At 48.8% G+C, this 16,464-nt stretch overlaps 1 protein-coding gene across 1 annotated transcript; it reads left to right on the forward strand.

The window, feature by feature from the left end:
- Positions 1-244: 244 nt before the first annotated feature.
- Positions 245-15,054, forward strand: LOC144474056 (ATP-dependent DNA helicase DDX31). The gene is made up of 8 exons (XM_078188523.1): positions 245-384; positions 829-2,001; positions 2,074-2,294; positions 2,409-2,985; positions 3,324-3,554; positions 7,606-7,948; positions 11,721-11,931; positions 14,582-15,054. The coding sequence occupies exons 1-8, from the start codon at positions 325-327 to the stop codon at positions 14,730-14,732; spliced, it is 2,967 nt and encodes a 988-aa protein (XP_078044649.1). The 5' UTR covers positions 245-324; the 3' UTR covers positions 14,733-15,054.
- Positions 15,055-16,464: the final 1,410 nt, after the last annotated feature.

Consider the following 16,464-nt stretch of genomic DNA (forward strand, 5'->3'; position numbering starts at 1 on the left):
CTCGGAGAAGATACTATGCCAGAGGAAACGCGCTCCGTTGCAAACTTGATAAAAACTGTTCGTTTATCGCGTTTTTGCAATCGTTAATTGGTAGGCAAACGCGTGCAGTTTCAACGTTAGCCTCGAAACCAGCGCGCTTTCGGCGACGCATGCGCACTACCGGCCGTGGCAATTCGGTGGCAGCGCGCGATTAATACATGTGCTTGTAGGTTAGTTCTCGTGTTCCTTTCGGCATTTTTCATTAATTCGTTTGAGTTTGTGGCGAAAAAGTGTTTCAATTAAGAAAACAGACGTCTGGGAAACGTGGGAAATATTGGCTAAACGATGACTGTGCAAGACATGGATATTTCTTTGAATATCTCCGCGGAGCCTGCTGCACACATGGTAAGTGACATTTCGATTGGCAAACATACTTTGCATGGCGGTTTTTTTATGAAAACTATGAGATAAGTAATCAATTGTATACAAAAGTAATCTACAATTTAAGATTTATGCTTAGAATAGATCGCCTGTTGATTTTTACGAAATCATGTACGATCCTGTTCGAAAAATTTGGAAAAGGGCCCGCTTTCTCTTTCAGCGAGGCCCCGACTCCATTTTCATTTTTGTCCCCATTAATTTTGATATCCTTTGAAAGTGAATTATTATACGATCATCATTGTGAAGTAGCTTTCATCTTTAGTTTTGATTATTATACACCTCGGTAGGCTTAAGTCAAATTCTTTGACAGTATGCAATGTTGCAAAAATTTATTGAGTTGCATTCCTCCACTGTTAACAGTTTTAGAAATTTACAAAAGCCCATCATTCTTGAATCCTTTGTACACAGAGCATTGGAAACAACGACGACTCTATTCTTAGATTAATGAAAGCACAAAATAATAAGAAAAAGAAGAGCAATCCTACGGTTGAAAGTAAAGTAAAATCTAAATCTGCGAGTACAATACCTACTGGCTCTCAGAAGCGTGTTAAACAGAAGTCTTTGTCTGCCATTGTTGCCAGAAAGTTGAAAGGAACTGTTTCTGATAAACAGTCTTTAAAAAAGAATAAAGTTCAGAAGAAAGTAACGTTTGAGGTAACACGCAAAGATGTCGAGCAAAAAAGGTCTGACCAGAAAGTAAGGAAAGCATCATTGAATGATAATAGCAAAGATGGAGAAACGAATAAGCCATTGTCCGATAAGGATAGCGACCCATACAAAACACCCGTTATATCCTTTGCCAAAATTACAAAAGAGAACTTTGGTAAAACGATATTAGCAAGGAAAAGGCCCATTAAAGAGACAGAAACAAAGAAATCTCTTTCTAGCATATTTTCTAAACAAGGAGAATCTGGGAATGCTGAAATTACTTTCATGGGATCATTAAAAAAAGTGGATTCAAATGATGATGCGGTTCCAAAGAAGAAGTCTAAATTAGAGGAACTCGAAGAGTCTTTGTCCACAATAGAAAAAATAGGCATCAAAAAGAAGAGGAAGCTTAAAGAATCAAACAAATCAATATCTATGATAAATAAAGAAAAGAAGGGGAAGAAGAAAAATGTAGAAGCTTCCACGAGTAAATTTCACACGGATGAGAAAGGAGCAAATGCTTTTCACAGGACCACCGGGAAAGTGTCTTCCCTCTTTGGTCACAATCCAGACATACCAAATATTGGTCAAAGGCTTGTAAAGCCAATAAATGAACCAGTATTTGCAGGAACAACTTTTAGAGACTTAAATATCCATCCCTTCACCATCTCCAACTTGGAACAAAATATGGACATAACAGAGATGACTATAGTACAGCAGAAAGCAATTCCTCGAATACTTTCTGGTAAGGACATTTTAGTCAGGTCGCAAACAGGTTCTGGGAAGACCCTAGCCTATGCTTTACCTATAGTAGAATTCTTGCACAAGATCAGGCCCAAATTAAATAGAAACAGTGGCATGAAAGCTCTCGTAGTTGTGCCAACCAGGGAACTGGCTCTACAAACGTACGAGTGTTTCTTGAAATTAATCAAAGTAAGTTTAATATTGTTGTTTGGTGCGTCAAATGCGGGATGACGGCTCAATTATTTTCATCTATAATTTTAGCCGTTCACGTGGATCGTGCCAGGATACTTGGCAGGAGGTGAAAAAAGGAAAGCGGAGAAAGCTAGACTGAGAAAGGGGTGTAATATCTTGGTAGGCACACCTGGCAGATTGTTAGACCATATTCAAAGAACTGCTGCCTTGAAGCTGGGGGACGTCAAGTATTTCGTTTTGGACGAGGCCGATCGAATGTTCGACATGGGTTATGAGAAAGATATATCGGGGTATGTCCTCTTCAAAATTAGCGCGGCACGATTCATTCTATAATTATTCAACATACATTTTGTTCAGATTGAAAAACGTAGGATCATAGAGGGTGGTACTAACATTTCTTTCAGAATAGTAAGTGCTCTAAAGGTGTCCACACCAAACGAGAATACGGATTACGACGCAATGAAGATGTTGCGACAAAATACGAAGAAAGTGTTCTCGGAGGAAGAAATCGAGGACATGGACCAGAAGTTAGACGTTTCGCAGGAGGTGCAGAAAGAACCTGAACCCGAAGACGACGTTAATGAACCTGGTAATCAAGGACGAGGATATCATTCCAGCAGCGAAGACGATTCCAACGAGGACGAACCGTTTATTAAATTGAAAAAGATGAATCAGAAAAAGGTTTTACCAAAAGATGACGACGATGAGAAAGATGAAGGAGTTGTCGATAATCAGTCTAGGAGACAGACGATCTTGCTTTCGGCTACCTTGACTCAGGCCGTGGAGAAATTAGCAGGTCTCGCGATGGAAAAACCGGTGTTCGTGGATGCTGCGCAGGAAAATTTGAGATTGACTGGCGACGCGACCAGCGGAATCAACGAGGATCTGGTGGTTCCCCAAAGCGTGGTGCAAACTTACATTGTTACTCCGCCTAAGCTGAGGATGGTGACCCTAAGCGCCTACATCGCCGGCAAGTGCCAGGTAAATAACGCTGCTACCTTGAACTGTGTGAAAGGAACGTTTTCCTTTTGCAGTTTTCTGTTGCTCGTTCAATTTTTAGTATTTCAGAGAAGCAAAATTGCTATTGCTTATTCAATGTATGTTCAGATGAGACAGTTGTTTAAGAGACGAGGCTATTTAGTATCTTTACAAGAATTTTTAGACATTATAAGTACACTTTTTGATATACGTATGTAATTTTAAATAAGCTAGTTGTCTATTTTTTGAGAAGAAATTTATAGATAGTTGCCTAGCTATGTCTTTTAAATGGGTCTTTGACATTTCGAGAATCGAATAGGGGACGTTTGTGTATTTTGCAGAGTCACGGCCAGCACAAGACGCTGGTGTTCATGGCGACGCAGGATATGGTCGATTATCACACGGAAATTCTGTCCTCGGTGCTGGGCAAACCGGTCGACGAGGAGGACGAGGACTCGGATCCTCTGGTGGACGTCGAATTCTTCAAGCTTCACGGCAGCATGACGCAAAAGGATCGCACGGAGGTGTTCAAAACGTTCCGGCAGGCGAGAAGCGGCGTGCTCCTCTGCACGGTGAGCTTTTTGCGGACGAAATCCGTTGTTCAATTGTTGTTGCGGGGGCGGGCGAGAGAGGATCGTGTAACGCCGCATGAAAGCGATGACACTGTTCGCTCGAGAGCGGGAATTAGTATGAAGGGGCCTGGTGCGGAGCAGAGTAGTGCAGAGCGGAGCGAAGAGAGGAGGGAAGAGAGAAGAGGCCAAAGAGAAGGAAAGAACAGAAGAAAAGCCGGGGATAGCCGACGGCACTCCCTGAGCAGTAAATTACCCCGTGGCTTATTCTTTCAGGGCGGAATTTAATATCTCTGGACCCACGCTGCGTCCGGAGGTTAAAAATTATGCGCGCGCATGAGGCCTTCGTAACGAGTATAATTATGATTGCTCGCCCGTTATGCGCCAGCCCCTTCTTTAATTGTTTTCTACTTGTAAAATAGCGAATGCTTAACAATAACGATACCGCTACCAACCGGAGGAATCCCGCCGGGCAACGCCTCCGGGCCTTGCAACTACCTCTCGCGATCCTACTCTAATTTTGGTGCACGTCCGCATGAAAGCAGACCGCTTCCTGCATCGTGCAATTACGCAAGAACCGCTCTCTTTCGTTTGCTAATTACTCTGAAACCGATCGAGTGCCGCGCCGCGCCGCGCCGCGCCGCGCCGCGCCGCGCCGATTCAAACCTCGCGATCCAGCCTAATCGAGGCTCTCTCGCTCCGTTCAAATCCGAGCCTTTTCGGTGGCCGATCCTTCATTTTTTCAAAATTTATTTCACCGGTATCCCATCAGGATTTATAGTCCAACAACTTAATCGTCGGAGGCGCACGATCACCGAGTGAGATCCGAGCGCCTCGATTTCGGATTTCATCGGCGGAGATCAACAGTTTCTAAAAATCCTCTTCCTCGAACGATTAAAATACTAGTTGTAGTACGGTTCTCATTCTTTCCACGCCATTTGTTGAAAATGTCGGATCTCCGTAATTACTTAATTACGGAAGGAAGAAAATTCGACTGCTCGAGATCCAGAAACGATAGTCGGTGATCGCGCGCAGCTACCGGCGGCGCTCGGCTCGGCGAAAGCGTTCGATCGCGCCGCGAGATAACGCTCCCGCGAGCGATTCAATAATAAAATAATAGCGATGATTAAACCGATTGTTATTAACATTATCGCTTCCCGGTCGGTTAACGCGAGGCTCGCATGCCAGCGCCGCGACCACAGGATATCCAGGGCCCAGTCGAAAATTCATACTCTGCGACACGCAACGAGTGACACCTTTGCTCGCGGGGAGGATTAATTCGTTTTAATCAGGCGACCGGCGCCGTCGACCTGACACGTGTTTCACGGTGACTCGCCATGGGTTTTCCTGTTTCTCCGATGCCCGTTTAATTGCCAACCTGTTCCCTGAATGGCCGGATTAAGGAACACGCGAGCGTTTCGAACGGCCCACGTCGAATCGAGGAGATTCAGAGATAAAAATCGAACTTGAAGTTCTTTCAGGTAGTCGCGCACGCTCGGACAAAGTTAAACGTTCCACTGCTAGGATCACCGTCGGCCGGCTCGCCAATTATATCCTCGTTACTTGCTCTTCGTCTGTACGATGCAATCGCGTTATTTATTCTCGCGAAAACTTAACGACGGCTTCTGCAGGATCCATGAAAATATTCAATCGAAAGTTGCGAAGGCATTTCAGATGCGAAGCTTGGTCAAAATTAACGAATACTTTTAATTATCGGCGCGATTCGACGAAAGCGAAAGAAGAAATTATCATCGAAATTGCTAACTTCCACAATGTGGAACATCTAACGTGGTTGGAAATCGTCGTTGAACCGGCTGGGAGGCTGGTAGGAATGCTATGTTAGAAGCAAGATTTATTCTCGAACGGTGAAACGCGCGTAGGCGCATTTCAACCTAGAAACGATTCGTCTAAATTGAAATTCCCCGGTCGTATTCGTGTTAGATCGAACGAGAGAATCGAATAAGCGAGAATAGGATAATCGAAAGCGTCAGAATTCGTGTCTCGATCGTAACGAGCCTCCCGGGAAGTTTATAAGCGCCGACAAAAGAAATGTTCTTTGACGTGATTCCGAATGGCCGATAAGTTTCGGTGAAATTTCGGCGTGGCAGAGATTGTCTTCGGGGCATGAGCAACGATGGCAGCCGGCCACATTTCACCGGCGTCACTTGCACGGAGATTCTATGGCAGCGTTATTAATTTCCACGTTGAAAACTCACGTAGAGCCCCCGCGGATGGAATGTTCCGCGGCTCTCAGCGGTGGTGGATCCGGATCCACGGGGTGATCTATGGCCCGAGTGAGATGTTTTGAGCGGACGATCCGTTCTCGATCCTCCGGGCCACGATCGCGGCCTCTCTCCCCTAAACGATCGTTTGTCTTAATCGCTGCCATCGATCGCTCCTCGTCCCTGTTCTCGTTACATTATATCGCGCCGGTGGCAACTGCGCTGCTTGTTCCGTAAGATCACGCGTGGGCGTTGCCCGACGGCCGGAGCATTATCGAGAGATCTTTTTCGGTAAATCCTAATCGGACCTGCTCCTAGTCGACGATCCATTATACCCTGGAAATTATCGCCGACCGATTCCGAGGTACGCGGCCGCGATCCAGGGACGGTCGATTGCACCTCCTGCGTGTTTCGCTTCGCGCCAAATGATCCATCCTGCGATCGTTTTCTCCGGGAGGCTAAGACAATCGAGCGAATCGATCGTATTCGCGTATTTTCCATGCCCGCGACGAGGACGTTATCGCGCGTGTTACCGGTCAATGAAACGGCCCTCGATATATTTCATCGAGCAGAGATTCGATGAAGTAGTCTCGAATCGTTCGAAGAAAGAACGTACCGCAGCGATGCTGCTTCTGAAATGTATGTAGCTGCGTTCGGTAGTGCCGCCAACTTGTTTCAGCACGATCGATCAACGATAGAATTACAAGCCACTAAAAATGGCTATTGTGTATCGCCTTCTAAAAAGGGCAAGACAATAGCGGGGACTCGAACGCTCGGAGATAAATCGTGTTGCATATGGATTACCGCAGACAGAGCTGTGTAAAGTATCGAATGCGCGCGGCTTATATCAAATGGATTTTGATGTTGCAAGATTCTATCGTAGAAATAAAGAATAAAGGTGTGATTTTGTTTTCGTTTGTAGAGGCAACGAAAGGAAAACGAATTTATTAATAAGCAAACGTCGATACGTCTTCTTCGTTGTAGAGAAGACCTCGCCGCTTGCGTCACTTTGGTCTGCGACGAGTATGCGATTCGGCGCACGGGAAGAAAGAATGCATCGTCCCGTCGATATCCGTTTATACGTCTCGTGCTCCCCCGCCTCGGCGGCCGGACCTTGGCGTCGTAGACCGGCGTCGAATTAATTCAATAAAAAAGAAAGGAGGCGACGAAAAGGAAACATAGAAGTCGAGACGCGTCCGTATCGTGCCGCGAAAGAATTTTCGGGGCCAGGACGCCGCCCCCCACTGGTGGTCCGGGATTAGTCTCCAGGGCCGTCAAGCAGAACCTCGATGTGCTCGGTTCGGTAAATCATTGGTTAACCGAACGCAAGGAAATCAGGGCCGTGCTCAAACGTTCGCCGTTGGGGTCCCGCAGCGGGCGCCCGCTGCCAGCCGCGCGCATTCACCTTTGTACAAAACAAGAAATCGACGCGCGGTTTGTAAGACATTTGTACCTGGCTGGATCGCGCGCGCTCTCTCCTCGACGATCGGTCTGAACGCTGCGTCGGATCCGCGCACCGAACGCGGATCATATGAACTAGTGCCGATCGAGAACTAGTTCGCGCGATCGAGTCGATCGTTTTAAAAAAAGATAGGATTCTTACGGGGACCAATTTACCACTTTCATTGTTAAACGAAACATTCGAGATTGTATAATAGCGACTTGTTGATTTAGCAACGACTAACTTTGCAAAAATTCGAATCCCTGTTGTTGCGATAATATGACGAATTAAGAGAAATGATGTGAACACGAACGATTTGGCAGCGTCGATTAGAATCGTCGCAGGATTCGATGGGGTCGTGACGCGACATGGATTATTTCTGTTCTTCCAGGACGTGGCAGCCAGGGGATTGGACCTGCCGAAGGTGGATGGCGTGGTGCAGTACACGGGTCCGATCTCGGCGAGGGATTACGTGCACCGAATCGGCAGAACAGCGCGAGCCGGTTCCTCCGGATCGGCGACGATCTTCCTGACTCCGCCAGAGATCGAGTTCGTCCGAATGCTCGAGTCCAGGCGCATTCGAATCAAGCAGGAGAGCATGGACGACGTGCTCGGCAAGCTTCTGACTCCCCTGTGCAAGCACAACTCTGCTCATGGTGCAGCGATAGCGTTGCAGAACGAGTTCGAGAGCTTGGTGCTCGAGGAATCGAAGCTTCGCGGCGCAGCGGTGAAGGGTAAGTGCGATCTAATCGTACGTCGATGTTAATCATTTTCTTTCGATCTCGAGGACGCGTTTCGCATCTTCGAACGCTATCAAAAATCCTAGATTTCTGTACAAATCCTGAAGATGTCAAACACTGAAGAATATAGGCACGAAACTCAACGTTTCATCCGAGAATAGCAGGACTACGAATTCCAAGATCGTCCGCCGAGAGGAACGTAAAATTGGTAGGGCAAATAAATGCATGTATAAAAGTGTCGAGTTCTTTTGTAAAGAGCGAGGAAAAAATCGAACTGCCGTCGATGCGTTGCCGATGAAAGAAAGGGGGATAGCATGAAAATCGCAGTGCTCGATGTAACAACGACTAGGTTCGCGAGGCAGCGGTTTAATAGAAAGCCGGATCAGCTTTACGGTCTTCCGGTTAACGCGATTCCGAGCGGCAGCTCTCCCGTTGAAACACAAAGTACTCATGAAATTTAGCGAAGGATGAGGGAGCGGCGCCCATTCCGATTCAGTTGGATCGGAACGAAAGCGAGCTGACTTCGGGGTGGTAGCGGTAAGCCAATTCCAGCGGGCCACCCCACTCGCATATAAAGTAACCCCATACGCTCGCGTTCGAGAGCCTTCACTCTGTCTCGGTTCTCGTTCGCCGCTCCGATATTTACATACTCTATGGACGAGGAAGGATGATCTTGTTTGCCGTGCCACGGCCGCCCTATTAGGGTCGTTGGGCCACCGAATTTATTTGCTGCAATAATAAATCCATTAGGACACGATCGTTCCACTCCCGTTCTAGGGGAGTTCCCTGTAACATTCGTTCTATCTCCGTGATTAGCCCCAGCTAGATGATGTTATTCATTCGACAAAATTGGCTGGATGCTTCGGAGAATTTCATTCGGGAAATTATTATCGGATAAAGGAAGCGGCGGACAATTTTTATTTTCCACAAAGATCCACGGCCGGACCGATCCATTCTCGAAACGTAAAATAAAGACCATAAATCTTTCTAAGAGGTTTCGGAGTTTCGCAGGTTGTCCCGCGTCAAGGCTGGCTTTACACGAAGGTTAGCCACGGTTTTTGAGCGCTTAGCCGCTCCAGATTTGAGTGACGGTACACAGTTAACCACTTGACCGTTCCTCTACGTGCTCCGGGTGATTGATAGATTAATCGTCGCCCGACGATCCGGCTGCACTAACTCACCCCGCCCCTCCCGTCGGGGGCTGGCTGTGTACACCGCGCGGAAACGGAGGCGATCGGGAAAGAAACATGGATAAGATATTCGAATCGATCGGCTCCCGCCAGATTTGTTAACACCGATACAAAGATCACCTCGAAAGGTAGATTCCCTTAAAAAAGAAACCATGGGACTCTCTATAGCCACGTAATTCCCCCCATTCTACCCCCGAGAATTTATTTAATTCCCGACCGACGGAGGGGCGGGCCAGTGCGGGGAAGTGGAAATCTCGCTAATTCGTAACATTATCACCCCAATAGATCCGAACAGCCCTCAATAGCGGACGCAACTCCATGGAACAACCCCCTGGTATTCGACCCCTACCGCTGACCTAAGAGACCCGTCCACTCTGCTCTTATACGGGGTGTATGAGCCTACTCGGGTTGCCCAAACAGGACCCCTGCTTTCGACTCTAATTTTTCTGAGTTGCTCGAGCCATGGTCGTTAGATATTCTTCTTTTCCTTTTTTCTCGAAAATTGTAATTTTGGGTCATATTCGAACTGCTTATATCACAACAACGCGTTAGATTCGTTAAAAAGATTTCAAACACAATATTCCAAGTAGAACTTTACTTACGTTGTCAATTGTTGGCTATTACGATAAATCTAGACATAGGATAGATGTAAATTATCTTTCTTTTACAGAGATAGAGAATATTACTTTGATTTAGTCAATCTATTCCTCGCGTTAAACATTTATTGGAATAAAATTACAGCTTGAAATGTTGGTCGCGATTCCGACCGGGGGTATAATTCGCGAACGGAGGAACGTTTTCGGAGAGAGAATCGGCCTTAGCTCGAGTTGGATCGAACATAGTGTACACCGGTTATACACCCTCCGAGGGGGTGGCCGACACAATCCAACCACTGAATGCGGCTTCCGCCAAAACCACTTACGCTTTGTGGCGAGAGACTCTTAACAATGCGATACAGGATACAAATACAATAAGACGCAGTTACATCACTTAGGAACAATGCCGCCCCACGCGACCCACTCTTACACCCCCTCGGCGTCGCCTCGCTCCGCGTTCCCGCGGAGAGATACCACCCCCGCCGCTGATTTATGTGCTAAATGGAGAAAAACATTTCTCCCTTTTGAGGCGGCGGCGACGACGCCGGGGGACGCGAGAGAAAAATCTCCGCGAGGTTCTTTCCGCAAGGAAGAGACGCGGTCTCGGGATGGAAGGCAGACGGAAATCCAGCCGGAAAATGTCGGGTCATAAGGTCTGCCGCGTGAATTATCGGAATTAAGGGCGTTTAAGACTTCTTGACAATGGTCCACGACTTCGAAACCTCTGCCTCTACTTTCTCACCGTTAGACTTTCGGCAATCGAGTCAAAAAGAATACACTAATTTTTATAAAGCTCGGACATTCGTCATTTTTCTCAGCAATCGACTAAATTATATTCGAATGAAATAATGTATAGAATACGATAGACTGTAAGAACAATGAAATTAGGCTCTTATTGCAAACAAGAGCGTTCTTGCCTGGATCATTTTTAAATGTTGGATGCTATACATTTATCTCTTCAATTACGTTCCTTCGCGATCTACGTATAGACAATTGCTTAGTTTCTAGAATTAAAGATAATCGTCCGATCTCATGGACTGGCTACTAATAATAGTCTAACAGGATTGAGATCGAAAATCGCGGCTTCTTCGTGGGGAACGAGAATAGTTGCATAATATGACGGCGTCCACCAATGATTTACGTACGACCTGCGGCTTTTGTTTTTCGCTATAGCGACCGCGAGGGGCAAATCTACGACCGTAACGAGGCCGAGAACTCTCGGAACGGTTTTTCTTCCGCGTCGACTCGCTCTCAGACATCGATAATTGTAGCTTTCAAAAGTTGGATAGCGAACGAGCGCGAAGGGTGAGCTACATTCGAGTAGCTTCATCCGTCAAAAGAGCGGACAGAAACCGGGGCACTTCACGGTAGATTTTTCGCACGGAATGACAGTAACACTGGCACATGTCAAGTTCTCTCAGGATCGGGGAACCCCCAAGGTTCTCACCCCCGCGAGGACCGGCGGGCTGGCGGGCTGGCGGGCTGGCGGGCGGGCGAGTCGAGAGCTACCTAGAGAACGCTGCGGCGAGCGCAAGGGGGTTACTATTAGCCACAGCACTTGACTCGACCCCCGTTAATGCCTCTTAATAGCCCGGCCAGGGGCACACCGCCCCATAGAATCGCGGCGCCCAGGCCCCGTGGAACTTAATGGAAGCTCGATTAATAAGGGCGCGCTGCCTAACACGCAGCCAATGATTATGGCTGCGTTACGGCGTTACGGCGGAGCGCACGTGGCCTCATTTACGCGACGCGGCTGGTACGCTCTGCGAAAAAAGCAACAAGCCCCAGTCACCGCAATTATACCCTTTCAATTTTTAACGAGAACCGTTGAGAAAATAATTTGAGAATGTTGTACAACCGATTGTAAGTGAAACTAACAATTAGTCCGATGCATTGCGAAGCGAGTTATCAAGGGTTAATAAAATCGATTGTTTTCGCTCGCACAGACTTCTCCGAAAATAATAATAATTTCATTTGCAGCGTACGTTTCCTGGGTGCGCTTCTATTCGAGCTACCCTCGCGAGATGCGAGAAGCGTTCAATCGGAAGGACCTGCACCTGGGCCACTACGCAAAGAGTTTTGCTCTGAGAGAGACGCCTCAGCGGATAGGCGGGATCGACAGGAAGCTGCGGGAGAAGGAGAGCGATCCCAAGCAGCAGCAGCAGCACAGGAATCAACTGGCGAACGAGCGGTGAGTGGCTTAGAATTTTGAATCGATGAAGGATAGAGAGAGGATCGTGGCTGGCCGGAAGTCACGATCCCGAGTTTGAGGACGAGGACGAGGACGGTTTGAGAGTATCGCTGAGACGGGCGGCTGGCTCGTAGTATTAATGACGGATTCATGCGTGGCTTGGCGTGTTAACCGCGATGCGGCCCGATTTCTCCCTTCCTACCCCGGTTTCCCTTGGTTTCCCTCGGTTCACGGTAACTGGCGGACGCAACCACGTGGAGAACGCACGCACGTATCGCACAGAGAGCGGCGCGGGACAGCTCTCCGGTGGCTCCTAGAGAGGCTAGATACGTCAAAACTGTCGCTTTGTGTCATTCGTCATGTACGACGAACGGACGGACGTGGTGTACGGTGGCTGGCAGCCATAAGCCATACGGCTCTCGTCTCGTCTCGTCTCGTCTCGTATCGTCGTGCTCATCCTCGTTTGTTCGCCATCTCGCTTCGTCTTCCCCTTGTCGCTCCTACCCTCTCTCTTTCTCCCCTTATTCTCTCTCGCTCTCTATCTCACCGGGTATGCATTTCACATGGCATTCGGCTGGCTTCTGCCCTTCTCCAGGCTTCTCCTGTTCTCTCTCCAACCACTCGGCCTCGCCCCGCGGCTCTCTCGCTCCATCTCGCCATTGTTCATAATTATACAATACGGCTATTAAACAGACTGATGCGACCGCTGCTTCCGGCCCTGGCTGCGCCATTTACGGAAACCACGGGACGAGCACGAGCCTCCCTTCACTCTCTCCCTCCCTCTCTCTCTCTCTCTCTCTTTCTCTCTCTCTCTGTCTCTTTTGCTCCGTCTATTCTATTCCCCTCTTATCCTACCTCCCTTCGTCGAAATCTCGTGCACAAATCGTGCTGATTTTCTGTTCATCGCTTGCCTCTCGCTGCGAAGCCAAAGCTCTTTAATCAACGACGCGTTACGATGGATTAGACTTCTTGCTTTGTCGCCTTTCTACTAGGCCGGTGCACGCCACTTCTTCCTTCCAGTTCATTCATTTGTCAACAATTTTCTGCATTCTTCACCCCTCTTTGGAAGAGTGCGAGGCCCTTAAAGTTATCGACGAAGTATATGGATTTATAACGTAGCATCAGTTTCACGCTAAGAAATCAATTATATCGAATCGTAAGACCATAATGGACCGTAATATTCTAGTACAATAGACGTACTCCTGCTAATAGAAGTGGTCATCCCACAGTACTATTCTATGCTGAGCATAATACGAATCCAGTATTGTTAGGTAGAATGGTTCTTCAGTGTTTCTTCGTGACAGAAAGAACATCAAAGTGCTGCTAACCGGCTGCGCCACCGCGAAAACCGCTGAAAGGCATTCTGCCTAACAACATTGTCGGAATCCCTTATGCCTTATAATTTGGTCGACTAGAGCGGTCTTATTTCAAACAGCTATTCATTAGGCCGCTAATGAACGCTGCCGATCAAAAGGTTGATCGACACTCGGGTCGCGGGCAGGTCTTCGCCCGCGGCCCGGCATTCGGCATTAACTTGTTTAATGCGATTTGAATGGGCGTGCTTTCGGCGCGCAGAAACGGGTACCCGACGGGTGCCCTCCGCCCGTAGCGAGAGAACAAGTCCGTTTTAATGGGTGAAAGGCGGGAACCGAGCTGACGGTCCAATGAATCGAGAGACCCGCGGTGTACGCCTCTGTGGGTGCGATTACGCCTGTTTCCCGTCTCTGTGTGTGCGTGCAAACACTCGCGAGAACGCGAGTGCCCGTGGTCGCGTCTGCACAACGTTTCCTCCACTTTGTTCCCCGATCTTGCCAGTCCGATGGACCTTTGCCTTCCTTCGATCTCGAAAAATCCTCTTTACCTACGATCACGAATGCTGTTTTCGTACGCGTGGTTGCACGAACGATCTCGAACGCTAATATAGCCGTTGAGTGCACGACGACGCGCTTGGACACCGTTTACTTCATTTCGTTCCCCGATCCTGGAACCCCGATGGACCTTTACCTCCTTTCGATCCCCGGAAGAGCTCTGTGGTTACGATTATGGCTTCTGCCTTTGCACGCGTGCTTGCACGAACGATTCGGAACACGAATAAAAGCGATTGCATGCTCGTGGACACGCTTGGTCATCGTTTGCCTTATTTGATTCCTCGAGCCTGGGCTCCGATGGATCTCTACCTTCAACGCATCGTGTTTTCGAGATAATACCATTTGCAATGAATAAAAATACCACGTATTTTTCCTTTCTTTTTTCTTTAAATTTGTGAATTCGACGATCGCACATCGAACGCCGACGAGTACAAACTATTGAAACGCGTCGGACGGCTCGCGATCGGTCGCGTTGGTCGCCGCGAAGACTCGGTGTGCAGCAGCGAATGGAAGGATCCCGTGAATGAACAGAATACGGAGCGAATGATACGGATCGACGGAAGAAAAAGCACGGGACGAGTGAAATTCGGCACGGCAGTTGCCCGAATTCCCTCTCGTGCCGGTGTTATTCGGCGCGCACCGAAGGCGAGGCCGGCCAGCGCACGGGTTTTTGCCGATTTTCGATTACCGCGCTGTCTGTCCTCGCCACACGTCGTTTACGTCGAATTACCGAAAATTGCGGGTTCGGGCTAACGCGACGATTAAGCCCGTGCGATTTCCAGGCCCGACGGGGTGTCCGGCAAGCGGCAACGGCAGCGGGCTGCGTGCGACCAACAGCCGAACAGCCGCTCGTTGAAGAACGTCAGGATGCTCAACACCTCCGAGTACGGAAGCGGCCTCGAGCCCGCCAAGAAGCCAAAGAAGTCCTCCTGAGCGTCGCATTATCACCTCGACTGGCTGGTAAACAGAATGCGATTTCGTTTGCCGTGATTCCCACCTCTCGTGTAAATACGCACCCTCCTTTTAACCGTACGGTTAACCGTCACGGCGAAATCAGGTTACCGACGGCTTTCCGAGAATCAACCCTATCGAGGAGTGCCATCCCCCACGGCATCTGTATCGTCGGAACCGATGAAACGGACGTTCTTTTGTACATAGTTTTCTCGACTCTCGTATACCATCATCTAGAAATAACTCCTATTTTATAAATGAAACTTGTATGTATCGATAACGGATCAATATAATTTTGTGGATTGTAGGCAGACTCCGTCGGCAAGTTTTTTCGCAGAAATTCTTTGTCGCAAGTATACCCTTTCCTAAACAATCAATGTAAATTATTTCACGCAAGAACTTCAACGTGGATAAATAATTGCGACGGCCACGCATGTCGACAAGGCTGTCGGCTCGCAAAGGGAGCTCCGAGTTCGATGGAGCCGAGAAGAGCGTGCGAAACGAAGAGCGGCCGACGCGACCAGACGCGAATAAAGGCGTGCGATGAGACCGAGGATCGTCGTCGAGACGCAACGAGGACTGTGCAAGAATTTCGCATGTAGCCGCAATAAACAGTGCGCTGAATTCCGTGGTCCGGACAGCTCACGGATACAGAATTTTTTGGTCGTAAATACGCGAAGACGGGGGGCGTAAGGCGCGTAAGTATGTCGGTGCAGCACGGACGAGGAGGAACGGACCGCGCGGTCCTCGGTGGGGAGAGAACAGAAGCGGCGGACGAAGAAGGATAAGGGCGGAGGGATATGATTAATACGGCGGCATTATTTTCAGATTTTTTGCAGCGGGATCCGCGCGGCGCAAATTGCTTGCAAATAAAGGCGGCGTCGGGACTTCTATCGTCGCTGGTAGGACGACGACGGTAGGAATGGCAGGGACGACCACGAGAAAGGGGAGCGAAGGCGAGAGAAGGGGAGAGAGGGCCGAGAGCTCAGCCGGGCTTAATTTAATTTAATTATGCCTTCTTTCTTCGCTACCAGCGCGCCCGAAGATAGATGGCGAGCCCCGGAATCGGCTGAATTGCCTCTCGCGCGCCGCCATTAGTCGGAATCACGGATTTCCGTGATAGATTTCGGCTTTCCATTAATCGGTCAGCGGTCCCGATCGATCGTTTAACACCGGAAACCAACAAACATTCCATGCTGGATCTGCTCCGCCTACTAATTATCCACGCGCAACGGTTCGAGCGCCTTTTTTTCGATAGATCCTCTCCCCTTTCTTTCTTCCAATTATTCTGCGAGAAATCGGCCGTCCGCGTTGCCGTAACAACATTTTCCTTCAATAATTTCGTCGAACGCAATTTCTCCTACGCAATTGCATCGTGGACGGGTCGAGGATTGTGTTCGTCTGGAGCCGGAAGGAGGCTCGCACGGGGGTTAAGAAGACGAACGAGGTTTTCTGGTGGACGCACGCGACGAGCCGCGACTGCAATCACCGGCGCGGCGTGCATAATTGAATCGAATCTAGCTGTTGTTCGAGGATCGAGCAGGTGGTCGTCGCCGGACCCATCTCTCGCGGAGGGCTGCGTCGCGTGGGAGGAATAGATTGTCCTGCCGCGGGACTGCGAGCGCGGCATCGCGGCCGCGTGACACGGAATATTTAATTAAACGCGAGCCGAGCTGTCTGCGCCGGGACCGTTTTCGAAACCCACCCAAGCGGT

The sequence above is a fragment of the Augochlora pura genome, chromosome 8 (genome assembly GCF_028453695.1).
Source record: "Augochlora pura isolate Apur16 chromosome 8, APUR_v2.2.1, whole genome shotgun sequence".
In the NCBI taxonomy this organism is placed as follows: domain Eukaryota; kingdom Metazoa; phylum Arthropoda; class Insecta; order Hymenoptera; family Halictidae; genus Augochlora; species Augochlora pura.